The following is a 27,993-nucleotide window of genomic DNA, read 5'->3' as shown; positions in this document are numbered from 1 at the left end:
CGGAGAAGGCTATCTGCGGCCCCTGGCTGACTCTTTTCCGCGCACGTAGCCCGCTGTCTCCCCACGCAGCCCGGCACATGGTCTCGCCCACTCCGGCCGCAGCCCACGTGGGCCGGGGAGCGCGGCTGCGCTGGGCCGGGCAGGTTGAGGAGCCGGCGTGCGGCGCTGCTGGACTGGGCGTGCGGCCCAGCGAGTCGGTCGGTCCCGGGGTCACCCGCTACGGGGCGCAGGCCTCGCCACAGGTAAAGCAGGAGCTGTCTCAGCGCGAGGATCGCGGTCCTGGCAGGGGTTCAGGTTCCGGCGCACCCGCGTCCAGACCGCGCCCCAAGGCCTCAAGGGCCTTTAGGTTTTCGCAGCCCAGTCGAAGGTGATTGGTTTTGTTTTGTGTTTTTCCCTGGCTGGTGTGAAAACTCAACCATGTTGACTAATTAGCGTGGTGTGAGAAGCCTCAGGAGGGGGCTCTGCCTTCCTGCGGAAGTTTAGGGGAACTGAAATGGGCTTAAATGGCCTAGGAAGTATTGAGAGGCCTTTTATTAGGAAGCTACCCCCATACCTCCCTTTCTTTCCTGATTTCATTTATAGCCTTTCATAGGTAGAAATCTTGAACCCTATTTCAGTGCCTTTTTCTAGGGAAGCACTAGGCAGCCATTGAGAACCGTATATATGAATTGTTAATAGACTTCAGAGTTTCTTTAAGGGTTTTCTGTAATTTTCCTGATGAAAGGAACTTGTTAGAAGACTTCCGGTTACCACCTCACAGGGCTTTTATACACATCTGCACATCCCCTACCCACTTTTGCATACTGTGTAAGCCATTGAGTTAACTGTACTTGCCATTGATTTATTTCCATTCCGCAAGCATTAGAGCAGTACAAGGCTCTGGGAGAGTGGAGAATAGTCCCTGGAAGGGTGGATCCAGGGATGAGACCCAGCCTTGCTCTCGTGAATGAACAATTAATCAATTGTTAAGATGTTAGGCAGCAATGAAATAATGTGGAGAAGATAGTGCACTTGTAAATAAAAATGCAAGGATAAACATTAGTTGTATGCACAAAGATCTTTTAATGACGGGATGAAATTTGAAAGTGAATCTTCCTGATGTTTAAGGGGTATTGAGTGTGGAAGGGCTTCAGGATGAATTTGGGATTTCAGAAGTTTGAAGTAGGATGAAGTGCTTAGACGTCAAAAAATGTTAGAGCTGATAGGGGCCTTAAGAATCATCATATTGTACCCTTAGCCTTTTAAAAAAGCATTATTTGAAGAATGGTTATTGACCCCACACCCACCCCACATCATGGGCTAGACATTTTGTTACACTGCTGCCAGAAACAGCCTTGTCAAGGTAGCACAACCGAAGTCTTCTGGCTTCCAATTTAGTGCCCTTATGACTACTGTGCAGAGAATGAATGTTGTAGGTTTGAGGGAAAACTTGGCACATTTGGAAGCCCATTTCCTACCAAAATCTAACAGAAACCACCTATCCCAGCAGGTTATTGTGAATACTTCTTTTCTAAAATCATCGCAAAAATAATTTCTTTCCTAAATACATCGCAAAATGGGCCGAGCGCAGTGGCTTACGCCTGTAATCCCAGCACTTTGGGAAGCCGAGGTGGGTGGATCATGTGAGATCAGGAGTTCGAGGCCAGCCTGGTCAACATGGTGAAACCCCATCTCTATAAACATACAAAAAAGTAGCCAGGCGTAGTGGCGGGCACGGGTAATCCCAGCTACCGGGGAGGCTGAGGCAGCTGCCGAGAATCGCTTGAACCCAGGAGGCAGAGGTTGCAGTAAGCCAAGATGGTGCCATTGCACTCCAGCCTGGGCGACAAGGGCGAAACTCCGTCTCAGAAATAAATAAATAAATAAATAATAATAAATAATTGCAGGATGAAAGGAGACTTTCACTTTCGTAAAATCTCTTTCAGCAAACTTCCCAAAACTACACATCTCCAAGAGGAGATTAGACCCTCAAGTATTTGGTCTAATTTAGAGCATAAAACAAGCCGAATTCCACTATGTAGAAAAACAAAGTATAAAGTTGTAGGCTGCAATTAATTCAGCAGAATTCATTTGTATTTGGTTGTGTAATCAATAATAATGGCTAACATTTATTGAGCATTTCTTATATCCTGACTCTATCCTGTGTTTTATATGGATAATGTTATTTAATGTAAGATTATATGCATCAAATTTACCTTTCTTATTAGCTGGCTAAATATAAATCCCTTCATATTCCTGGAGTTTAACATAGCACTAGCCTTTCCTGATAAAATATTTTGAAAACTACTTTTCAGTCAAAATATACAGGTATTAATTGCTGGTTGCTTATTTATTTCTGTTACTTGGTTTTGTTTGCTAGTTTTGACCTTTTCTTTTTGAAGGCTTTTTTCTTCCTACAGTGAAACAAAACTTGACAAAACTGGTTTTGTTCAATTCCCTTTGGAAGAACAGCTTTATCTGTGAAGTAATCAACAGTATTCAGCCCTGAGAATGAAGCAAGAAACTGCTTTCACTGTTCTATATATCAATAATAATAATTTGATGATTCATTTAGGACACAGTAGATTTCTGTTTTTTCATTTTGGGACAAATTTATATACATAAAATATAAAATGCATTTGAATAATTCAGTGTTACTTTGATCAGCAATCTGCTGCAGAAACATCCTTCACACCAAATTTCAAGAACACTTAATTGCATCAGCTTATTCTCTTTAAATTATTAAATTAACAGATTAGTGAGGTCTGCTGTCATTTGAACATTTGCAGATTTTTGTTTTAAGTATTTTCTTACACCAGTGATGTTGCATTGTTTTAAATTGTAAAGTATATCTTTATTTTTCCACTCAGAAGTTCCTGTCTGTTGGTTTGTAACTGAGATTGCCTTGTTGTTGGATTTTCCTGTGCATAAGAAACATCTCACTACTTTAGACTAACTATATTTAAACACCTTTCATTTAGAAAAAAATAATTTCCAGTTTATTTTTTCGTTGTTTGAATACTGTTTTAAACATTTAAGTAAATTAAATTTCTCTTCTTTTGACGGTTATATCTTTCCTTTGTAGACTAAGAAAAATGGCTTTGTCAGCCCAACAGATACCCAGGTGGTTTAACTCAGCTAAGTTGAGGAGCCTCATTAATGCTGCACAACTCACAAAATGTTTTACTAGACCAGGGAGAACGTTGTTACATGGCTTTTCTGCTCAGCCTCAGATATCCTCTGACAATTGCTTTCTCCAGTGGGGATTTAAGACTTACAAGACTTCCTCCTTATGGAATAGTTCCGAGTCTACTAGCTCAAGTAGTCAAGAGAATAATTCTACCCAAAGCAGTCTGCTTCCTTCCATGGATGAACAGTCACAGAAGACACAAAAGATACCCAGCTTTGATTCTGAGCTGTTTCTAGAAGGTAATTCTGAACTTTCAGAAAAGTCTCCCTTACTCTACTTTGGCCATTTGAACAAGCTACCTGTTTACATTCTGCTAGCCCATTTCTGGTAATATTTTGTACCAAGAAAGAAAAAGAATAATACCGGTTCTATTGATGAACTTCTATCATGCCTTTATTTTACTGGCTAAGAAAAAAAGTTTGTGGGCTAACTTGTGTTTATAGCTACACATATAAAACATTTGCTTTCTAAATACTTTGTTGTTTAGATTCTTAAAACAAAATTATTCTAGTGGTAATTAGTTTTATTAGGGTATAATTATATCAAGTAAAATTCATCTTGTGGGATACATAGTTCTATGAATTTTGACATATGCATTTAGTGTCTAACAACTACTGCAATCAACAAATAAAACAGTTATATTACTCCAGAAAGTGCCCTCATGTCGCTTTTTAGTCAGTCCTCTCCTTCCTATGGGTCCTATTCTAGGAATATTTCACTGGTAATGAAATAATATAAGGTTAAGTAGAAATATGAAGGAAAGAGAGCTGGGGAGAGGGCAGGGAGGAGATGCTGGCTATAAATGATGAGAAAGGCTAGTTAATGATTAGAGGCAAAAAACAGAACAAGAGATCACAGACCTGATTCCTTAGCTTAAGGTATTGTGTAGTTCTAAGTGTCTTCCATACTGCATTTGATTTTAAAAAAACAAAAACAACTTCAGAATCAGCGCTGTACTAGAGAGAGTCACATCTCCTGTAGAGAGGACTACAGGTTGTAGAAACAATCATAGAAGCCCTCTTAAAGATGTATTTGAGGGTAACTTGAAGGGGAGGGCATTGGGTCAAAACAAAGACTTTGAGGATATGATTACTTTAATCCATGCAATTCAGACTGTTGGCATAAGTGTACTTTAGGCCAAGTTAACAGGCTGTGGTAAACTCAATCTCTTTCAAAATGCGCTTGAAAGTTAGGTAATCTTTAGCATTCTCACCTACTGATTAAGTGAAGGAAAGGCATTGTGTGCTTTGAAATTTACCAACAAATTTCTAATCTTGGAGGAACAGTAGTTAGTCTGTCTAAATACTTGTAACCTTACCTCTTAAAAGGTGAAAAATTGGGGTCTTCTTGATTGTTTAATTCTAAAATGATCCCGAGATTTAACCCTTGAAAGAAGCAAACAAGGGAAGAGCCAGTCTTTGTAGAAATAGTTTTAAGTGTGCATATTAGAGCATTAATTTGTTTCTCTCTTTCAAAGAACTGGATGAATTGCCTCCATTGTCTCCAATGCAGCCAATTTCAGAGGAAGAGGCTATTCAGATTATTGCAGACCCTCCATTGCCACCAGCTTCATTCACACTTCGAGACTATGTGGATCATTCTGAGACTCTGCAGAAGTTAGTTCTTCTAGGTAAGTTTGACTAAACTACAAGTACTTTTTGTATATACTCTTCATTACTTTTTTTACTTTTTTAAATTAACAATTTAATCTATACTAAGTAGTATACAAACATAAGCAAAAGTCAAATAGTATAAAAAGGCTTCTAGTGAGAAACTGTATTCCCTGCCTCATCCTTGCTGATCTTGCATCCTATTCCCCAGATGTATCTACTTAACTTGTATCACGGTTTCTGTTTGTGTTCAACCTCCTTATTTTAAAATAATTGTTTATAGTGCTGTTATTTGATTCATCAGCTTTAGACATCATTTGATCTCTTGTATGTACACATGTACTTTTCCTGTATTCTTTTCAATTCTCCTAATATAAATTACAATTTTAGATCAATCATTAGTAGTTAAATTATGACTATAAATATTGCTATCTGCCCTAACAAGAAGTATGCTATCATTATTTACCTTCCTGTACAACTTTTCATTTTTCCGGCATTAATATTGCCTTGTTCTTCATTTGATGAATTGTTTTGTTTGTTTGTTTCTGGGGTTAAACTTTTCCATACCTTCCAATAGCCGCTCAGGACAGTTTTTCCCAGGTAACCCTATCAGATGATGTATTCCATTTTTCCAGAGTGGATTGTTCCCTGCTTGCCCCACTACCCTGACCTCCTTCCTGAAGCCACTGTCCTCCTGATTTGGATGGTTTCTCTCTAGGCCTACTCTATAGCTGTCTTCGCTTGTTGACCATTAGGTTGCACTTGGATCTGGATAGCTGAAGGGAGCCAGGGGATCTCCCTCCAAACTTTAATTTAGTCATCTTATTTTTAGTCTGGCATTTTATTACAAACTTTTGCTTTCCTCATTTTCTCTGGGTTTGGTACTTCTCATACTTGATTTTCCCAGATAATGAATCTCCTTTCTCCTGGTGCATTGAGAGGAACTGGATTTGGGGGAGGTCAGATTTCTCCACACCGAATCCCCCAGTTTTTAGTCTGCACCTCACCTCTAATCTCTCAGATTTCTAGGGACTACAATTTTGGAGACTTTGGAGTTTTTCGTGGTTCTGATCACTTACCACTTGCCAGATTCTCATTTGCAAGCATTTCAGTGTCATCTTTCTCCTCTCTGATAAGGCTGTTGCCATGCCTTCATCTGTTTTCAGATATGTGGGGATATAATCTCATTTCCTCAAAGAAGGATCTTAGTTTTTGTTTCTCATTCCTCGTATTTTGGGAGGTGATTTTAACAGGAGAGGAAAAGAAAACTTTTGCTCTGTTAGAAACTTTGGGAGTCATCCTTGATTTTTTTTTTTTTTTTTTCAGATGGAGTCTTACTGTGTCTCCCAGGCTGGAGTGCAGTGGCACCATCTCAGCTCACTGCAACCTGCCTCCCAGGTTCAAGCGATTCTCCCACTTCAGCCTCCCTAGTAGCTGGGATTACAGGCATGTGCCACCAGGCCTGGCTATTTTTTTATTTTTAGTAGAGACGAGGTTTCACCCTATTGGCCAGGCTGATCTTGAACTCTTGGCCTCAAGCAATCTGCCTGCCTGGGCCTCCCAAAGTGCTGAGATTATAGGCATGAGCCACTGCACTCAGCCTATCCTTGATTCTTATTGCTTTTGTCCCCTCCCTCATTACATCTAATTTAACACCTTATCCTATGGATGCTACCGTCTCTATTTGTTTCAAATCCGTCCACTTCTGTCATCCCTTAGTCACTACCTTGTTTAGGTCCTCATTTGTCACTGAGTGGCTGCAGGAGCCTCCTATCTTGATAGTCTTCTCCTCAGCAGTATTGGCTCTGAGATCTTTACAGTTTTAGTGTTCTTTCTGAAATGCAGATCTAAGTCAGTGACCTACTGAAAATCCTTCAAAACCTTCCTATGGCATCAAAGCTTGTCCTGATTTGGCTTCTGCTTACGTGTTCAGCTCATGGCTTGCCACTTCCCTCCTTTGTTTAGCCAACTCCAACAACTGGAGAACATCACTGAAGTCCAAGTAACTTCTAAAGTGTCTTCTTGACCCTGCAGACAGAGTGACCATCTTCAGGCTGTCATTTCACTTCCTGCTTACTTTGATTCTAGCACTAATGACACTCCATTATAATTGTATAATCATCTCTCTGTGCCCAGTTACCCAAATGTTACCTGTATGTTTAGAATGGCCTTTGTTACCAAGAAGCTTCAAGTCCTCAGAAACATCTAAATATTAATGCAAGGATGAAGGGCAAAGTGATAAGTCCCACATGAGAGATGCAAATAAAGTGTTCTGTGAATCAGCCTAAGTGTCCATCAGTGGATGAATGGTTAAAGAAAATGTGGTATATTCATACATTGGAGTACTAGTCAGCTTTGAAAAAGGAGATCCTGTTATTTGCAACAACATGGATGAACCTGGATGCTATGCTAAGTGAAATAAGCACAGAATGACTAATGCTACATGATCTCACTTATATATGAAACCTAAAAAAGTTGAACTCTTAGAAGCAGAGGGAGCTGGGGAGTGGGGGTGGAGAGGAATGGGGAGTTGTTGGGCAAAGGGTACAAAGTTGCAATTAGACAGGTGGCATAAGTTCTGGAGATCTATTTTCCAGCATGATGATGGTAGTTAATAATAATGTATACTTGAAAATTGTTAAGAGAGTAGATTTTAAGTGTTCTCACCACAAAAAAAATGATGAGTATGTGAGGTAATGAATATGTTAATTAGTTTGATTTAATCATTCCACTACGTATTCAGATGTCAAAACATGTTGTACTCCATAAACATGTAATTTAAAAAATGTACATTCAGAGGTAGGTAAGGATGACATCTGCTGTGAGGACGTCACCTTTCCTTTCGAAACAGCTTTCCCTGTCTCATGGCAGGTGCTATGGGTAATACAAAATAAACTAAGACACAGTCCCTGTCTTATCTTTTTTTTTGACACAGGGTCTTGCTCTGTCTCCCAGGCTGGAGTGCAGTGACATGGTCTTGGCTCATTGCAGCCTTGACCTCCTGGGCTCAAGTGATCCTCCCACTCAGCCCCCCAAGTAGCTGGGACTTTAGGCACATGCCATCCCGGCTAATTTTTTTTTCTTTTGTAGAGGGGGGTGTCACTGTGTTGCCCAGGCTGGTCTCAAACTCTTGGGCTCAAGCTCTCCTCCCACCTCGGCTTTCCAAAGTGCTGGGATAACAGGCATGAGCCACCGTGCCTGGCCCAGTCCTTACCTTTAAATAATTTACAGTATACTTACAGGTTTGGAATATGTTTCAACCATTCCTTTACCTGTATGCTGATACTTCAACAGCATGTGTTAGAAGTAACTTAAATAATAGTAACTTAAGGGAGACTTATTTGCTTGGTCAGACAGTATTTTTGAGTATTCAAGTCCTAGTTGCTTCTCTGTTTGCTTCTGAGATCCGTTTTCTGCCTGATCTGTGTCCCAGGAGGCCAAACCCCTATGCACCAGGGTTCCTATGCCAGCTGGCTTCTTGGCAGCTTCAGCCAGTGGGAGGCACCTATAGGACAGAAGGTAGAAGAGCCAGTGGGGATATTTTTCCCCTGTTCCTTCCCTTCCTTGGGTCCTGTACCTGCCTGGCTCCGTGACAACAGCTCTCTTGAGCAGCTCTTCCTTATTAGCCTGTAGTTCCTCTGTGCCCTGGTAACATTTTGCCTCCTTGTCTCTTTAATGTTGGGAGGGCTCTTGTTTGTTCTCTTAAGGCTGCTCACACCGCTGTATAGAGTCCCTTCATTAAAGTCCTTGTCATTTGTACTTTCTAGGGCACGTTGTATAGCCTGCTAGACCCTGATTGATGTACTAAATATGTGTAACCATAACTGAATACAATGGTAATATTCGTAATTACTGAACAGATGAGGTAAAGCCCAACTAGACTGGTCACCTAGAGGTTAGAATCGTTTACTATTCTTTTTTTATAACCCCAGTGCCTAACAGAAGTGCCTGGTCCATAGTGGGCATTCAGGGACTATTTTTTCAAGTTAATGAAATGAAGTAAGCCCAAGTTATTTGCATTGAGAGCAGTGTGCATTCCTGATGAGATTCTGCTCTCCTACTGCTGCTAAAAAAGCAGCTTTTCAGGATTTCTGTTCGAGCACAGTCAGGGTGTGACAGCTCATGCTGAGCAAGGCACTTCAGTTCATGTCAGCTGTAATATTGAGTTAAATGTGAAGTCTGAACCCTTTATGTTATTTTTAAAACATCTGTTCTCCCATTTATCACAGATTTTGAAACTGGTTTTCATCTTATTTATTTGTCCATCTAATAATTGGATTTATTTTCTACTAATATTATTTTTAAATTACAAAAGAATTACATCTGGTTGTCAAAAGTGCAGATATTATAAGAGAAGGACCTCTTACCCTCTCTTCATCCCCAGTTCCACTTCTCAAAAGTAACCACTATTACCAATTTGTGGAATAGCTTTCCAGACCTTTTTCTACACATAGGTTTTATACTTTTCTGTAAACTTAATTTTTTTTTAATTTTGTGTTTTTCTAGTAGAGTTAGTACTATATTTAGATTCTTTATCTAGAATTAATTTCATATAAGATATAAAGAGATTTTTTTTTTCAAAAGTATAGCTAGTGGTCCCATATATTTTAACAAATAGTCTATCTATTTGATCTGAAATGCATTATTGTTGTATAATAACATTTTTTAGTTTATTCTGGATCTTCATTCTGTGAGTGTGTGTATTAGGCTGTTTTCACACTGCTGATAAAGACATACCTGAGACTGGGCAATTTACAAAAGGAAGAGGTTTAATGGACTTACAGTTCCATGTAGCTGGGGAGGCCTCACAATTATGGCGGAAGGTGAAAGGCACGTCTCATGTGGCAGCAGCCAACAGAAGGGAGCTTGTGCCGGGAAACTCCCCTGTTTAAAACCATCAGATCTTGTGAGACTTCCTTAGTATCACACAACAGCACAGCAAAGACCTCTCCCCATGATTCAGTTGCCTCCCACCAGGTCCCTCCCACACCACATGGGAATTCAAGATGAGATTTGGGTGGGGATGCAGGCTAACCATATCATTGTGTGTATGTGTATTTAATCCATTTCACTGTTCATGGGCATCTTATATCAATACCTGTTTAATATCAAGAAATTTGGATTTATAATCATATTTGGTTCTAATATTTGGAGTTATAATGAATATGATGATTTATTTTTTTTATTGTGGATGCCATTAAGAAGTTTTAAATGTGGAGGTTTAAGGTTGTATATTTTCTGCTTTGTTGTATACTTGAAGGGCTATGTGTTCACTTGTTCTCACTCAAACATTTCTTGAGTTTCTTCAGGAGACTTGTCTCTGTGCTAAAGACCTAGAGATTACAATGATGAGTAAGGCACAGGGTCATTTTTATTCCCCCTATGATGGGAATCATAAACATATTTTTAAATAATGCTTTATAACTAAGGAAATAATAAAATCTTCAGAGACAGTAACATTTTATTCATACTGTTTGTTACCCTGCAGAATTACCAGTTACTACGGGGTTCACTAGGGACTGACGAACATTCTAAAACAATATTCAAGAAACCTTAGACAAAGATGATGACCCTACTCCAATATGACTTAGTGAATTTGTTTTGGGGGGAAATGTAGCACTAAATGCTCTATTTTCCTCTGTACTTGATTTTTAAAATAAATACTATGTTGTTTCTGCAACCAACTTAGTTTAAAAATATTTAGAAGTTTCTATTGATCTATCTCAGTGCTCCTTTGGATAGGTATTGATCTCCATCAGTAATTTCTTGTGCTTATGTATATGAGTTTAATGGGTGAACTAAGAAGTCAACTTCAAACAGTATTTATAATTTATTATAGGAGTGGATTTGTCCAAGATAGAAAAACATACAGAAGCAGCAAATCTCCTTCTGAGACTGGATTTTGAAAAAGACATTAAGCAGATGCTCCTGTTTCTGAAAGACGTGGGTATAAAGGATAACCAACTGGGAGCATTCCTGACAAAAAATCATGCAATTTTCTCTGAAGACCTTGAAAATCTGAAGATCAGGTAGGACTTTTAAAAGGATTATCGGCCGGGTACAGTGGCTCAAGCCTGTAATTTCAACACTTTGGGAGGCCGAGACGGGCAGATCACGAGGTCAGGAGATCGAGACCATCCTGGCTAACACGGTGAAACCCCGTCTCTACTAAAACATACAAAAAACTAGCTGGCTGAGGTGGCGGGCGCCTGTAGTCCCAGCTACTCGGGAGGCCAAGGCAGGAGAATGGCGTAAACCCGAGAGGCGGAGCTTGCAGTGAGCTGAGATCCGGCCACTGCACTCCAGCCTGGGCGACAAAGTGAGACTCCCTCTCAAAAAAAAAAAAAAGGATTATCATATAACCCAAGAAGTGGTTATAAAGGAAATATATGTGGAAGTTATTCTTTAAGTCTCTGCTGCACAAGAGTCTACTGAGATAATGAACATGAAAGTTATTTTTTTGTTATAGACCTTTTTTGATCTAAATTAAGTATTTACAACAGTTCTTTTATTCAACTACCTATTATTATTATTATTATTATTATTTGAGATGGAGTCTCGCCCTGTTGCCCAGGCTGGAGTTCAGTGGCAAAATTTTGGCTCACTGTAACTTCCGCCTCCCGGATTCAAGTGATTCTCCTGCCTCAGCCTCCCAAGTAGCTGGATGATTATGGGTAGCCACCATGCCTGGCTAATTTTTGTATTTTTAGTAGAGATGAGGTTTCACCATGTTGACCAGGCTGGTCTCGAATTCCTGACCTCAAGTGATCTGCCCATCTTGGCCTCTAAAGTGCTGGGATTTTACAGGCATGAGCCACCCTGCCCAGCCCCATTATTATTTTTATGTTTTCAACTTATTACCGAGTCAGTAATTAACTCTTTCTCTTTAGAAACTGGAATAAGTTTTTTTCTTAAAAAAATAAAATCATCAACAAATAGCTAACTTATCTGAGAGTACGCTTAAAGATAAGATCTTTTGTAGTTTTTGTCTGGCCAATTTTTTCTGTTAGATGTTTGACGTTGTCGTGGCAAATTAACTGTGTAATATGCTTAATCATTTCCATAAGTTGGCTATTTTGGTTGTTCCTTGTTTTCTTCTTTAAAGAGCACTTTTATAAACATCTCTGTACTTCATTCAGCGTTCAAAGAATTACTGAATTTGTGAAAATAAATACAGTGAGATATTGATCCGTGAGGTAAGAATCCTGCTAGGCATTGGGAATACCACAGAGAACAAAACCCCTGTCCCTAAGTTAACATTTTGAATTCATCATCACCCCCAGCTGTCACCCAAGCCAGTCTGTATTCCCAGATTCACCCTTTTGCCCAACTCAGAAATATTGGTATTAACTTGCCTTCTCTTCTTTTATCATCTACATCTAATAAATCATGAAAGTCCATCAGTTCTTCCTTTCTTATAGCTCAAATCAGTCATGACATTTCTCTGAATCTTTGCTTTGACTATTTTGCCTCAGTTCCCCATCATACCACACCAAGATTACTGCAACGGTCTCCTAATTGGTCTGCCTCTAGTCTTGACCCTCCAGACTGTTCTCCACACTGATGTTGATTCTCACTACATTTCAGAGAGCTTTGCGGGTCCTTAAACCATCATAGTCTAATGTCTTTACTCGGAATTAGGAAAAAAAAAACACAAAACAAAAACCGCATTTATTAAATTGAACATTTGAGCCCTTCTATATGCGATACACTGGCCTAAACTTTAGACATCAGAGATATTCTGGTGTAATAAAGATAGGCTGTCACAATACAGAGGGGAGAGAGAATGATTCTAAGAAACTCATCTGACATATCCAGCTCTAGTCTTCCTGGCTGTCAGAAACACTAATTCCCTCTGCAGTCAAAAACCAGCCTTTTTGCTCAAGATTTATTCCAAGAAAGCATGAATACCAGGAGGGTAGGGATCATTTCCCAGGCTGCACTGTTATTGTTAATAGCGCCTTTGTACATGGGAGTCACAGAGAGGTTAAATAATTTGCCCAAGATTACACACCATTAGTATAAGTAGCAGAGTAAGTGGTTTCAACTCCAGTTAATCAAACTCCAGGATTCTGACTACTACATACTGTCTCTGCATTTAATTCTTTGAAGGAAACTTAAGCTTAATAGCTTAAGTTACTTGCTCAAGCCATACATGCTCCTAACAATTGAGGAATATTCTCACATAGGTAGCATAGTCCATTGATTCCTAAACTTGGCTGGCTATCAAATTAAGCTGTAGAACGTTTATAAAAATTGCTTAGAATTTTGTAATAGGTCATGCAACCACATATATTCAAAAGAGTATACAGTAAAAAAATACTGAATAGGCACGGGTGTGAGAACCTTTATTTAAATGAACTTTGTTACTAGTTCTGATATATGCAGCAGTCTTATTTCTATAACAGCTGATTTCATGTACTTATTTTTTCAATAAAAAATTATATTTAAAAAATCCTTGTAGAATTTTCAAATGAATAATTGGCATTTTAATTATTTAAATACTCTTTTTTTTGGTTGGGTGGACCTTATATCTTAATTTTTTATTGGAAAAATCATTAAAATGTAGACAATAGTTTTGATAATTTTTTAATCAAATGACAAACCTTGCTGCCAAAAAAACAACAAGTAATGCCTCCTTTTCTCCTACTTTGTCCCTTGGCCTTCCAGGACCCACCTATGGATACAGCTACTCTTATCAGGATTTTTTGTTCAACCTTCTAGGAATGTTCTATAAAGCATATATCTATGTATACACACATGAACACAAATACATAACAATTGGTAGCATTTATACACATTATTCTGTATCCCAGTATCTTATCTTAACTATATCTTGGAGATTATTTTTTCTTGGTGCTGCCTATTCTTTTTAACTCTAGTACAGTCCATGCTGCGGCTCTCCCTAGTACCTGTTGATAAGCATGGAGTATGTTTCCAGTCCACTGTTAGGACAAGGCTGCAGTGACTTACTTTGTATACTTCTGAAAAATCACACATATTGGTGTCTCTCTGTAGGACATATTTCTAAAAGTAGAAATGCTAGGTCAAAGGGTATGTTCATCTGTAACTTCAGTAGATATCGCCAGATTATCCTTCCAAGGGGTTGTTTTCCAGTTTATACTCTCCCCAACAGTGTACAGAAGTGCCAGCTTCCCTGTTATCCTCACAAATACAGTGCTATCACACTTTGCTTTCAGTTCATTGTATAGATAAAAAGAATACTTTATTTGTTAGTTTGGAGCATCAAATGTTGAAACAGGGAATGTTGTTTGGAGCATCTTTTCGTATGTTGAATTTCTGTCTACATTTCCTTTTCTGTAATATGTCCTTTGCTATTTTTTAACCAGGCTTTTTTCTTTTTTGGTAAATATTCTTTTATATATTAAGAAAATTAGTTCTGTATCTGAGACATGTTGCAGATATTTTCCTAGATTGTCACTTGTCTTTTGACTTCATTTATAGTGGGGTGTTTTGTTTTGTTTTGTTTTATTTTCCCATGCACTTAAAATTTTATATACTTAAATTTATAAATATTTTAACTATTTTTAAAGGAGTAATAGTCATTTGATTATAAAGTAATATAAGTTTTGGTATATAGTATAAAAATACCATAGGCTTTAGATGTAGGCATGCCTGAGTTCACATCTTAGTTTTGTTAGTAATTAGGTGATGATCTCAGACAAGTGATTTAACTTCCCTGAATCCATGTTTCCTCAAGTGTAATGTGGAAAATTTACCTGGCTCACAAGTTTTTTTGTTTTTCTGGTTAGAATTAAACAAAATAATATCCTGATATATTTTAGACATTTAGTAAAACCATCTTTTACTATGTTCTTAGATTTAAAAAAAAAAATGTGATTTTATAGTCAAAGTTTCTATATTTTACTTACTTACATAGTTTGATTTTCAAAAACTTAGCAGGAAAATATCTCAGTTAACAAAATACGCATTGAAAGACCATAGTAAAAATTATTTATGAAAATGCATATTCAGGCCAGGCATGGTCACTCAAGTGTAATCCCAGCACTCTGGGAGGCCGAGGTGGGCGGATCACTTGAAGTTAGGAGTTTGAGACTAGCATGGTCAACATGGTGAAACCCCGTCTCTACTAAAACTACAAAAATCAGCTGGGTCTACTGGTGCATGCCTGTAATCCCAGCTACGTGGGAAGCTGAAGCAAGAGAGTCACTTGAACCTGGGAGGTGGAGGTTGCATTGAGCCAAGATCATGCCATTGCACTCCAGCCTGGGCAACAGAGCAAGACTCTTCCTGAAAAGAAAAGAATAGAAGAGGGGAAGGGAGGGGCTCAGTAAATATACTAACCTAAAAAATGCTTCTCTCAGTTGTAACCGTTATTTCCTTAATTTTCTTAATTTGTGTTATTTTCTTAATTTGTGTTTTTCCGTTCTTATCCACAAAATAAAAAAAAACTTAAGCAGAAGCTATTTCATTCTTTCTTACCAAGTAATAAACCAGATTAATTGAAAAGAGAATCTAAAGGTTGGTGCAAAAGTAATCACGTTTTGCTATTGAAAGTAATGGCAAAACCACAACTAATACCTATTAGTGGATTTCAGAATTATTTTCTGTTTTTAAGTATAAATGGAAACCATCTAGAGTCGGGTGAATGCTTGTTTTGTTTTAAACTTGTTTTGCCATTTTGCCATTGTTACAGAATGCTTTTATTTAGTAATTTAGGATGTGGGAGACTTTTTAAAAATAGCTATTATTTTGGAAAGCAGCATGAGACTGTGTCTCAAAAAAAAAAGAATGTAAATGTTTATCACATGCGTATGTATTTATGTTTCTCTAGGGTGGCTTATCTGCATTCAAAAAATTTCAGTAAAGCAGATGTTGCACAGATGGTCACAAAAGCACCATTTTTGCTGAACTTTTCGGTGGAAAGACTGGATAACAGATTGGGATTTTTTCAGAAAGAACTTGAACTTAGTGTGAAGAAGGTAAAGAAAAGGAGAGAATGTGTTTATTTCCATGTCTGGTACATTTTAGTAGCTGGTAAATCTCATGTTCCTAACAGATGCCCGGCCCATGTGAATCATATACATTTCTGGTATTTTTTGTACAAAAATGAATTATCCTGCTAGTTTAAACATAGAGCTACATCATTTTATAATACTTAATCAAACTGGTTCCTTCAGTTTTTGTTTTCTTTTTTTCCAAACAGTACTAACATTATATATTCCTGGGGTTCCTATCATTTTTCTGATTGGGTCATATTTTAAGTTTTAACTTTGTGTCTTAGTAATGCCTTAATTTTCCAAACTAGTTAAAGATGCACATATAGTAATACTAGATTGTTTTGTTTGCAACCACAGACTAGAGATCTTGTAGTTCGTCTCCCAAGGCTGCTAACTGGAAGTCTGGAACCCGTGAAAGAAAATATGAAGGTAGGACAACTTTAGGCTTTTGAGAAATCAGTTTCTTTAAGTGTTAAAATCATCTGAAGAGAATAGATTTTGCTGTCATCTAAAAGAAAACTAGACTTTAAAATAAGTTATTTGTAAAAAGAGAAATGGGAAATTATCTTTAACAAATGTCTAACAAGCAGTTTGTTTCAGTTAATATTTTCATGTTGACCAGGTATTAACATGAGTAAATCACCTTGCAGACATTGATACCCACAATCCTAAAGCAATAGATAGGGATATAAGTGGTACCCTGAAACTGTTTCTGTTGCCCAGTGTGGGAGTCTGACGTCTTTGTAACCTGGGCAGCGTTACCAGTCTACGAAACTACTCCTGTTGGCCAGCATGACAGTCTGTGTATGCCTCAGGGAGTTTTGGAGGCTGGATCCAAAAGACTTCTGTGAAAAGAGTAACAGACAACACATTGCTCTCCTTTGCACCTGTCCCAATTGCCAACTCTCATTCTATCACAGAATGTACCAGACAGTCTTTACTGTCCTTCCTGCAAGAGAATAACATGAAGCCAAGAGCAGCTGACTAGTTAGTATATAAAGCTGTAGTAGTATTTGAAATATTATGTAAGGGCTGTTTTCTGAGGTGAACAGTTCAGTCATTAAAGAAATCTTTATTGAGCTCCTGCCCAAGCGCCATGCTGGGGAGACAGCTCCTCCTCCCAAGGAGCTTACAGTCTAGTGGGGGATCAAATCCAGAGTGATGGGGGCAGTTACTTGGTGGGTGCACACAGGACACTATGGAAGCAAGTAGAGGACCTGGCCCATGTTTGGTTGTTTAGTTCCTTATCTCTGCTTGGAATGTTGACATGTCATTTTTCAGACAACATATATATTGGTGTGCTTGGGAGCAAAAGCTCAAAAAGCATTTTGATGATCCTCCTGCTGAAGGATCTGTTTGGTGTTGGGCCCATGCCTCTGACCTGCAGCCCTCCCATGTCACTCATTCTCTCTCGTAATTATGGTTGCCCCATTGGTGATCTTCATGACGATCACTGTGTAGCTCTTTCTCAGCAGAGGGGTTTGGAATTCTGGTGACCCTAGGAGCCAGAAGCTGTAATTCCCTGAAGGCACTGGCATAGCTGTCTCCAAATTTTAGAATGTTATTTTAAGTTTAGAAGAATCATGGCCAGGCGCGGTGGCTCACGCCCGTAACCCTAGCATGGGAGGCCGAGGTGGGCAGATCACTTGAAGTCAAGAGTTTGAGACCAGCCTGTCTAACATGGTGAAACCTCATCTCTACTAAAAATACAAAAATTAGCCAGGCGTGGTGATGGGCACCTGTAATCCCAGCTACTTAGAAGTCTGAGGCAGGAGAATCACTTGAATCCAAGAAACGGAGGTTGCAGGAAGCTGAGATTGTGTCACTACACTCCAGCCTGGATGACAGAGTGAGACGCAGTCTCAAAAAAAGAATCTTGGCCAGGCGCAGTGGCTCATGCCTGTAAGCACTTCGGGAGGCCAAGGCGGGTAGATCACTTGAGGTCAGGAGTTCAAGATCAGCCTGGCCAACATGGTGAAACCCTGGCTCTATTAAAAATACAAGAACTAGTCAGGTGTGGTGGCATTCCTCTGTAGTTCCAGTTACTTGGGAGACTGAGGCAGGAGATTGTGCCACTGCACTGAAGCCTGGGCAACAGAGCGAGCTCCATCTCAAAAACAAAAAGAATCAGCACAGCCTTGCCATGGTACCAAAATAACTGTTTCTACTTACTATTCATAGCAAATTTACTTTCGTTTAGGTTTACCGTCTTGAACTTGGTTTTAAACATAACGAAATTCAACATATGATCACCAGAATCCCGAAGATGTTAACTGCAAATAAAAGGAAACTTACCGAGACATTTGATTTTGTGCACAATGTGATGAGCATTCCCCACCACATCATTGTCAAGTTCCCACAGGTAATGCCACTCACAGCTCTCTCTGTAAGCGCTGCCATTGCGCTTCATTCGGAGCTGCTGTCCAGCTGCATGGTTCTGTACACTGGGAAGAGTTTACAACTTTCAGGGCACAAATGTACAACTCCTGAGGAGAAATCAGTGATTAGTCTGTTTCCCTGGTGTTTCTACCTAGTCTTAGTTCTGTTTGTTGGAATCAGGCAAAACAAATCGAATGTAGTCTCTCTCATGTTTTTCTCCACTTAACTTTGAAATAGATCTCTTCCCTTAAAGGTCTTTTCACTGCTACATGTACTTTTTAGTCACAGTTTATTTAAATCCATGAATCAATAAGCCATATTGTAATGATCCCCATCCCAATATAAAAGTGTTCCAGTTTGCCATAATGTCCAAGCCGTAATTATATTTTCTAAGCTAATCAAACTCTTGTATTCTTTACCTAGTGAGTGATATTATCTGCTGTTCACAAGAATATTGATCTTGAATATTGACTCTTTAAAAGCAGAAACTTTGTCTGATTTATACACTGCCAAATCCCCAGTGCCTAGAACTACACCTGGCACTAAGGGAGGCGCACAATTAATATTTGATGAACAAATGAATGATTGGATTTTATCAAAGTAATCCTTTTTTCCTATTTCCTATGCAAATAGCCACTCAGTATTTATTGGATAAATGACAAACTGAATTTTTATTTAAGCGATCCCTCTACTCCGTTTTCAAACGTGTGTTCCTGTTTTTGAAAAAAGATGGGTAAAAGAAATATTACCTTAATACAGCTCTCAGAACTAGACTGCATTAGGTCCAGTTCCTTCACATACAGCTATATTTATTTGCCTATTATACTTCATGAGGAATGGGTCTCTAATATAGGATTTTCCTATTTTACCAAATGTAAATATACTCATTATAGAAGTGTTAGAAGCCTACAATTTTGTGAATTTAACTCATGGAGTAATTGTAAAATAATCTTCAACAAAAAAGCAAAGACAATTTGTTTTTCCCTGGGTTGGTGGGTAATTCAGGGACCATAGATGATGGTAAGAATATATGATATTGTCCCCTCCTAACCTTGGTAGTCTGTCATTTTTCCAGTATATCACTGAGCATCTATCAGTGCTAGACACTGGGCACTGAGGATACAAAAGTCAAGCAGACATGGTCTCTGTTCTTGTGGAACTTAAAATCGAGTGTGGAAGACAGGTTTTAAAATAGAATTGCTTTGGTCGGGCACTGTGGCTCATGCCTGTAATCCCAGCACTTTGGGAGACCAAGTTGGGCAGATCACAAGGTCAGGAGTTTGAGACCATCCTGCCTAACACGTGAAACCCCGTCTCTACTAAAAATACAAAAAAAAAAAAAAAAAAAAAAAAAGAAAGAAAAATTAGCCAGACGTAATGGCGGGCGCCTGTAGTCCCAGCTACTGAGGAAGCTGAGGCAGGAGAATGGCATGAACCCGAGAGGCAGAGCTTGCAGTGAGCCGAGATCGCGCCACTGCACTCCAGCCTGGGCAACAGAGCAAAACTCCATCTCAAAAAATAAATTAATTAATTAAATAAAATAAAATTGCTTTATATGATGGTAAAGAGTCCTAATCCGAGCTCCTACAGTGTGATTTAGAAGCGGTAGGAGAATTATAGAAGTAATAACAGCAATTGAGTACTTACTATGTGCCAGCTCTATCTTTATTGCTTTATTTGTATTAACACAGTTAATTCTCACAACCACCATGTGAGGTAGATGTTATTATTACCCCTGTTTTATACATAAAGAACTTAAGCTTAAAGAGATTTAAGTAACCTGTCCACGGTTACCCAAGTAACAAGGTTGGGGCACAACCACAATTAGAACTCCAGCAGTCCAGTTTAAAAACCCAAGCCTTTTACTAGGATCTGCTAGAAGTGACATTTGAATTGTCTGTAGAAGAGTGAGTGGTGTTTGAAAGATGGAGAGGAGCTTTCCAAATAGAAGAAATTATAAGTTGACCAGATGTATCAAAATCACTTAAAAACACAGATTTTTAGGCACCCCAAACCCTTGCTTCTGAGAAGCTCTATTGTAGAATTGTGGCTTCCAAATTGGGATTCTCAGATTCCTAGAGTCTGGGTGGAATTATTGGGGGAAAAAGAATAGAAAAATAAAAAGCTTATTAATGAAAAAATACATTAACAGACAGTAAGGCTGTGAATGGGCTGATATAGACTTTAAATTTTTGGCTGGTGTTTAAATCTCAATGGCGTGGAACTAATTTTCTCATGCAGATAATATTCCTGGTTGGCAGATCTGACTTAGGATTAATTAAAAATGGGGAAAGAAATAATTTGGTCATTTCAAAGAAGAGATCGTGGAAGGTAGAGGATAACAAAAGCAGTTTTAGGGTAATGAATGTGAAGAAATCACTAGGCTAAGGAAAGAGGTTATATTCAGTATCCCCCGAAACCTTGGCTCTCCCCTTCCCCTGTGACATTCTGTGAAAGCAAAGCTGAAGTCCACCTTAGGATTAGAGGGGACCAATAATTCTCAGGCTAGGGGCACTTTTTTTTTAACTCTGAAGAATTTAGTATGTCATTAATGGGATGAAATTTTTGTGCCAATGGCAAAGTAGCCTCTGGTGGCCAACAACCCTCCCCCTGCACCACCACACCCATAAAAAAAGAAGGGAGAAACACTTCAATCTGAGCAGTAACTTTTGGACTTGAAAGAGTACACAACTCTATAATGATGGAGTAACTTTGGACCACTGGAGAAGTAAACATAATATCTACTCATAAGCTAAATAAATGCTTTGAAGTGTTATTATATTTAGGAAATTAGTAATAGTTTGGGAGCACCAGAACCATTTGTGGTTTTGTCTGTATGCTGGGTGATAGTTGTTTTTTGGTTTTTGGTTTTTTGGTTTTTATGAGACCGAGTCTGGCTCTCTTGGCAGGCTGGAGTGCAGTGGCATGATCTCAGCTCACTGCAACCTCTGCCTCCCGAGTTCAAGCGATTCTCCTGCCTCAGTCTCCCAAGTAGATGGGACTACAGGCGGCCACCACCATGCCCAGCTAATTTTTGGATTTTTAGTAGAGATGAGGTTTCACCATGTTGGCCAGGATGGTCTCAAACTCTTGACCTTGTGATCCGCCCACCTTGGCCTCCAAAGTGCTGGGATTACAGGTGTGAGCCACCGTGCCCGGCTGGGTGATAGTTTTTTAAGCCAAGAATCACTGCATTGGAGTCATACTTAAAAAATATATATATATATATATCTTCTTACATCTTCATTATCCATAATGTTGTGATCATGGGAATTTAATTATCAGAACAAGGGCAGAATAGCAGAGACTGAAAAGGGAGATGTTCTGTTCCAGAAGCAAGCCAATCCCATGTTGAGGTAGCACCCTGTACTTTTTTTAGTCACTCTTCTCACAGTACTTTGGTTTTCAACAATTGCCTTTCATAGTGTCCTTTCCAACTGATGTGTTACTGTTTTCACTTGAATGTAGGGAAAGAGGCCTAGGGGTTATGTATCATGTCCTGTGTTCACATTGTGTCTGTAACAGCCAAGACGAGAGCTTGAGGCAGGCATAATATTGAAAGGGCTTCCTCTGAGCCTCGCTAGGGGGCCTCACAGATCTCTCAGGCTTCAGGGCTGTAGCTCAAGTCTGGCCAGATCTCCCATTTCTCTCTTCTTTCTGCAGTCAGCTGTAGAGCCTTCCCTGCTTCAGACTCCTTTCTTAAGTTGCTGCTGCTCATTCTAGTTTTTAGGAGTTTTAGTTTGAGGCAGGTAAGAGATACTTTCCCAGTTGCTCTCCCAGAGGTCAGATTCATTTCGTTTTGATTCTAGTTAAGGGGAGGTGTGGGAATTTAAAAAGAGAGAGAGGTGTTACAGATTATGAAATCTTATAATTTTTTTTTACAATAACATCTTGATCTCTAACATTGGTTCTCAAACTTGGTAGATATCAGAATCATCTAGAGGGCTTGTTAAGACAGATTTCTGGGTCCTGCTCTCAGAGTTGCTGATTAAATAGTTTTGGGGTGAGGCTTGAGGATTTGCCTTTTTTTTTTTTTTTTTTGAGACGGAGTCTTACTCTGTTGCCCAGGCTGGAGTGCGGTGGCAGGATCTTGGCTCACTGCAACCTCTGTCTCCTGGGTTCAACCAATTCTCCTGCCTCAACCTCCCGAGTATCTAGGATTATAGGCATGTGCCACCACGCCCAGCTAATTTTTGTGTTTTTAGTAGAGATAGGGTTTTGCCATATTGGCCAGGCTTGTCTTGAACTCCTGACCTCAGATGATCTGCCTGCCTCAGCCTCCCAAAGTGCTAGGACTACAGGCGTGAGCCACTGCGCCCGGCCAAAGATTTGCTTTTTTAACACATTCTCCTCTGTCTCTGGAGCACTCNTTTTTTGAGACGGAGTCTTACTCTGTTGCCCAGGCTGGAGTGCGGTGGCAGGATCTCGGCTCACTGCAACCTCTGTCTCCTGGGTTCAACCAATTCTCCTGCCTCAACCTCCCGAGTATCTAGGATTATAGGCATGTGCCACCACGCCCAGCTAATTTTGTGTTTTAGTAGAGATAGGGTTTTGCCATATTGGCCAGGCTTGTCTTGAACTCCTGACCTCAGATGATCTGCCTGCCTCAGCCTCCCAAAGTGCTAGGACTACAGGCGTGAGCCACTGCGCCCGGCCAAAGATTTGCTTTTTTAACACATTCTCCTCTGTCTCTGGAGCACTCAATCTTCTTTGCCCACATTATAGCCCTTAATTATTTTTTTTATTGTTTTGTATGTTGATTTTGAATCCCTTTTTCTAGTTTTTTAACAGAAAATATAGGATTTAAATCCTCTGGCATTTATCCTACTTACTGAACACGTGGTCAGTACTTTGTATTGGTTAACCTGTTAAAATTTTGCCAAGTAAACTTTTAATATTTCATCCTCCAATGTGCAATGTTTTTTAAAACTTTTTTTCTTTTCTAGGTATTTAATACAAGGCTGTTTAAAATCAAAGAAAGACACTTGTTTCTTTCCTATTTAGGAAGAGCACAGTATGATCCAGCAAAACCTAACTACATCTCTTTGGACAAACTCGTATCTATTCCTGATGAAATATTCTGTGAAGAGATTGCCAAAGCATCAGTACAAGACTTTGATAAGTTCTTAAAACACTTTAGATTTTTATGTACGTTAAAATGCAATATTGTAAAGTGAATATATGTATGAATAAATGAATATATTTTTAAATGCCTCGGGTCTCAACTGATATTGGAAACCATTTGATAGTGTATATTTGGGTACATATACTGTGGTAGATTTTTCATCAAGTTCCTACTGACTTAATTCTTGTTTACCTTTTCCTTCTTAGAAAATACAGCAAGTTCAGAGAAAGGGAGAGAGTTGGTTTACTTTAAGTTGGTGCTTTGTCATTCTAGTGAAGATGAAAACGGAGGATTTTTAAAGTGGTTTCATTATGAAATGGCTTTATTTCATTTGAACTGTTACAAGTTTCCAGAGCATACTACATTAGTCATCTAATATCTACAGCTCAGATAATGCCACAAAGCACACTTCATTTTGGATTGTCTACATTGTTAACTTCTTGAACACAGATATTCACAGTTGGCTAAGAATCAGGAAAAGGAAAGTAGAGTTTAAAGATTAGGGGCCATGAGATATAGTGAAAGGCTTAACTAGCCTTCGACTTATTACCAGTAAACAAAGATTTGTTTTCCGTTGATGACATGTGTTATCCTGGGCAAGTGATTTCATCTCTGAGTCTTTGCTTTTTTATTTGCAAAACGAAGTATCACAACTTCAGTTGTCTGCCTTATAATCACTAGATTGGGTAGACTGTTAACACTGGTGACCCCCATGAACCACACCTGGTATTTGCACTCTTGTGTAGTTAGTCCTCTCCCACACTGACTCTGGGCCAATGTGATTTGGCCCAGGGGACATTTGTCAAGCACAGGCTTGAAAGAATTTGCACATCAGGGCTTGCCCTCTTGGAACATTTGCTCTTGGCACCCTAAGCTACGGTATAGAGAGGTCTGGTTACTCTGCTGGAGAAACTAGGTGGAGAGAAAGATGTCTGGCCAAACCCCAGCTTTTTCAGCCATGCCAGCTGAGTACCAGACATGCATGAAGTTATCTGGGATGCCTTAGCAGACACTACACTAAGCAGAACGACCCAGCTGAATTCAGAATTGGGAGAAAGTGTTTTAAGTCACTAACTTTCAGGGTAGTTTGTTGTGCTGAGGGTTTTGTGGTGTGCTGGATGCCCTTCAAAAAACCTCATGAAAAACTATATTTGTAATTCATCAGGGCCAGGTATAGTGGCTTTCCTGTTACATATTTTATTCATGCAACCGACATGTGAGTTCCTAGAATACAGTGGTGAGTGTGACATAGATAGGTGCTTTCATGGAGTTCTCCAATGGATGAGATCAACAAACAGGAAACAATAAAAAATAAGCTGGGGACACCATGGAACCATCCTGTCCTCTCTTTGTACGGCTCACAACCGCATTTTGCCTTTATGAATAACCCACTGAACAACCTTATCAGTCAGAATAGGCAAGTTGTGCTGATACAATGAACAATCCTAAAACCTCAAATTATTTAAAACCACAAAAGGTTTTATCTTATACATGTCTCTTAGGACCACAAAGGCTCTGCTCCACATCGTCTTTAGTGATACAGGTTGATGTATCCTGTCTCCATCATTTCTGGAGTGTTGCCAGTCTATGGAAAAGGAAAGGAATGTGAAGAATTGCTCTTAAAAAGTTACCACATTTTTCTTGGCTAAAGTATCACATGGCCATGCCTAACTTTGAGGGCAGAGAAAGGCAATCCCTAATCCTGTGCTGGGAGGAAAGAAAACCAAAAATAGTTTTTGAATCAACATTAATGACTACCAGCAAACATTCAGTCTCTAGCTTAATTTCTTAGGAGCTGGATTTTGTGACAATTTTGGGTTTCTGATCTTTTGATATGCCTTTTCTTGTCACCTTCACCTGAAACCAGCAAGCTAAAATGTAAAGGGTAGAAGGGAGGAGAGTTTATTGAGTACCTACCCTCTGCAGGGCAATGTGCCAATGTACATATGTATTGCATTTCTTCACATCTTTCAGACTTCACTTTGGCTAGTGTAAGACAGAAGAGATCATTCATCAGCTTTAGTGCTGCATACGGGACTGACTAATAGAAGAATTGTAGCAGCATGGAGATAGAAGAAAAAGGAAAATCAATAGAATCTTAGAACTGGAATGTGACTAAGATCATTAAATCTAACCTTTTGAACTTACGGCAAGACAAGGTTCTATTCTACATTGTACCAGCTCTGAGCTTAAAACTGAGGGGAAAAAAGATATCACTGAGTAATGGTAGAAGTTCACCAGTGACTATCAGTCATGCCAGTTCCCCCCAATTGTTTTCTGTCTCTAGATGTTTATGCCTAAGACTTCACATGTTGGGGCTGAGACCTTAAAAGTTAGCAAATCTATATACTTCTCTTTTGTCTTTAAATTGTGTGCAAATTCTGCAATACATCTTAGATTTAATCTTTAAAAACCTTTTCTTCTGGGCGTGATGGCTCACGCCTGTAATCCAGTATTTTGGGAGGCCGACGTGGGTGCATCACTTGAGGTCAAGAGTTTGATACCAGCCTGGCCAACACGGTGAAACCCCGTCTCTACTAAAAATACAAAAATTAGCGAGCATGGTGGCATGTACACCTGTAGTTCCAGCTACTCAGGAGGCTGAGGCACGAATCGTTTGAACCCCGGAGGCAGAAGTTGCAGTGAGCCAAGATTGTGCCATTCAGCCTGGGTGATAGAGGCTGAACAACAAAAAAAGAGGTGACCAAAAAAAAAAAAAAAAAAAAAAACCCAAACAAACAAACAAACGAAAAACCCAAAACCTTTTCTGACCTAACCTTCCACTAAAATAGCTAGATGTAGATCTTCAGCTGGAGAAACCCAAGGCCTGAAAGGCTTGATGTCTTTCCTGGGTTAGTAGTGTAGCATATGGCCCTAGAATTAAGGAGCCCCAAGTTTGCATCTGGATTTTCAGATTCTGGAAGAAGAACCTGGACTCTTCTAGTCATGTCCTCTTGGACAAGTTATTCAACCTTTCTGAGCCTCAGCTTTCTCCCATCTACAATGAGATAATTACAGTACTTTTAGAATTAAATGACAGTGCAGGGGAGTGAGAGATCACCCCTTTGTTCTTATGTGGGCTCTTTGGTTGGATCTAGGAACCAAACTGACACAAGGCAGATTAACAAGAGAAAAGCACACTAATTTTACTAGTTTTACATGTGCATGGGGATCCTCACAAGAGAGTGAAATGGCCAATGTAAGATGCCTTTATACTTTTTACACGAACTACAAATCAGAAGAAAGGGGATCTGGCTAGGGGCAGTAAATTTCTTGGGGAGTCATTAGGAGAAACGTGGGTGTGGTGGGGTGTAAACGTAGTGGAAGATAAGAGTTATTTCGGAAAGTATATTCAGGTCCAAAGCAGCTCCCAGTTTCCAGTCTCTGGTGATGGGTGCTATTTTCTCCCTCTGGTAAGGGACGGGTACTCCAGAGGAATCCTGGAGGAAGCTTTATGGCTTGCATGCAGGAAGAGATGGGTCATCAAACCCTTTCTGAAACTACAATTTCTCCAACATTTTCAACTCGAAATAATCAGTGTACCAATTCCATATATTTTTGGGATGGCGCATCCATCAGTCCTTCAATAGAAAATAAGACGATGCTCTTAAAACATTCAGCTTCCTGCCTGGCACAAAGAGCTGAATTCATACTGCCCACGCTCTCATAGCTATTAATAGCAAGTAACAGAACCCAGCTTTAAGCCTCTGTCTCCTAATTCCCGACCCGTGTTCTTCCCATCACATCACAACCAATACTTCTTGGAACGTAGCAGGCAAAATGCCCCGCCTACTCCATTGGCCTCACCCTGGCGGAGAAGTGCACACGCAGGAGCTCAGACAGCCGTCAGAACTGCGCCTGCGCAAGCGGCGTTTCTCGGTTCGCGATGTGGCGTAACGCGCCTGCGGACTGGGCCCAGCGTGTCCTCTATGACTTACCCAGAAGGCAACGCTTCATTTTCTGGTCAAAATGGCTGGCAAGCAGGCGGGTAAGTGACAGGGGGGTCTTCTTCTTGGCGGGCATCGTTGCGCTCCACCGTTTATTTTCGCTGCAGCTCGCTCCGTTTTCTCTCTTCTTTGTAAGTGACCAAGTTTGTCGCGGAAGGGAAAGTGGCGGCTTCAGTCCAGCCAAAAGGACGTGCTTCCCCACTCGTTTGTTCCCAGGCCGGGCTTGCCTGTGTATGGTTGGGGTGTTAACCCGCTGTTTGTGAAGGTGCCCGCGGTGGCTCTGACAGCCCTGGAGTTCCAGCTGCCTGTGCTCGGAAGTCCTTCCCCTCGGCCTTAGAAAAGTTAAAGGTCACAAGAAGATAACTAGTGGATGACTTTCAACCAGAATGAGCTCAGTGCTTTCTGTGACCCAGGTGCCCTATCGTGTGCATTGGCCCTATAAATTTTCCTGCTAGTGCCACGAGGGAGATATTAATTTCCCGTTTACGCTGATAAGATAACTGAGGCAAAGTGACGCAAGGAAGTAGAATTGGAAATTTCATTGCACCCCTCGCGCTTCTCAAACTGCGAATCAGAGACAGTTGAGCAAAGGATACGAGCGACGCTTCACGTTAACCTTGGATTATCTAGAACGTCAGCTTGATCAGTAGGTTTGGAGAAATTTGAATTTATTGTAGGTTCAAACGCATTTATTGTGGAATAGAATGCAGGTATTACTGGAATATTTAAAACAACTGGAACATTAAGTTGGGTTTCCCTGTTTTTTTTTTTTTTTTTTTTT

General features: G+C 39.7%; 2 protein-coding genes across 4 annotated transcripts in view; both read left to right on the top strand.

The window, feature by feature from the left end:
* Positions 1–32: 32 nt before the first annotated feature.
* Positions 33–23,353, top strand: MTERF3 (mitochondrial transcription termination factor 3). Of its 3 annotated transcripts, none has more exons than XM_017875283.1 (8): positions 33–367; positions 3,065–3,408; positions 4,647–4,799; positions 10,619–10,808; positions 15,596–15,743; positions 16,119–16,190; positions 17,962–18,123; positions 23,087–23,353. In XM_017875283.1, the coding sequence occupies exons 1-8, from the start codon at positions 78–80 to the stop codon at positions 23,315–23,317; spliced, it is 1,590 nt and encodes a 529-aa protein (XP_017730772.1). In that variant the 5' UTR covers positions 33–77; the 3' UTR covers positions 23,318–23,353. The 3 variants fall into 3 exon arrangements, with proteins under 3 accessions (XP_017730772.1, XP_017730773.1, XP_017730774.1); XM_017875284.1 differs by having other exon boundaries at positions 23,145–23,344; XM_017875285.1 differs by having other exon boundaries at positions 136–242.
* Positions 23,354–27,135: 3,782 nt separating this feature from the next.
* The window catches only part of UQCRB (ubiquinol-cytochrome c reductase binding protein), a 5,141-nt gene continuing 4,283 nt past the window's right edge, over positions 27,136–27,993 (top strand). The window contains exon 1 of the mRNA XM_017875282.1: positions 27,136–27,253. Coding sequence (XP_017730771.1) covers positions 27,235–27,253 — 19 coding nt within the window. The 5' untranslated portion in view covers positions 27,136–27,234. The remainder of the gene's footprint in view (positions 27,254–27,993) is intronic.

This window comes from Rhinopithecus bieti, unplaced genomic scaffold (assembly GCF_001698545.2).
Source record: "Rhinopithecus bieti isolate Rb0 unplaced genomic scaffold, ASM169854v2 scaffold_8760, whole genome shotgun sequence".
Lineage (NCBI taxonomy): Eukaryota > Metazoa > Chordata > Mammalia > Primates > Cercopithecidae > Rhinopithecus > Rhinopithecus bieti.
Note: the sequence above shows the minus strand (reverse complement) of the source record. Positions and strands in the feature narration are given on the sequence as shown.

Excerpts from the sequence above, each read along its gene's own strand:
- MTERF3 (XM_017875283.1), top strand. The coding sequence starts at position 78 with ATGGTCTCGCCCACTCCGGCCGCAGCCCACGTGGGCCGGGGAGCGCGG. Across the intron at positions 368-3,064 it reads TTTTCGCAGCCCAGTCGAAG|ACTAAGAAAAATGGCTTTGT; the intron begins GTGATTGGTTTT and ends TTTCCTTTGTAG. Across the intron at positions 16,191-17,961 it reads CCGTGAAAGAAAATATGAAG|GTTTACCGTCTTGAACTTGG; the intron begins GTAGGACAACTT and ends ACTTTCGTTTAG.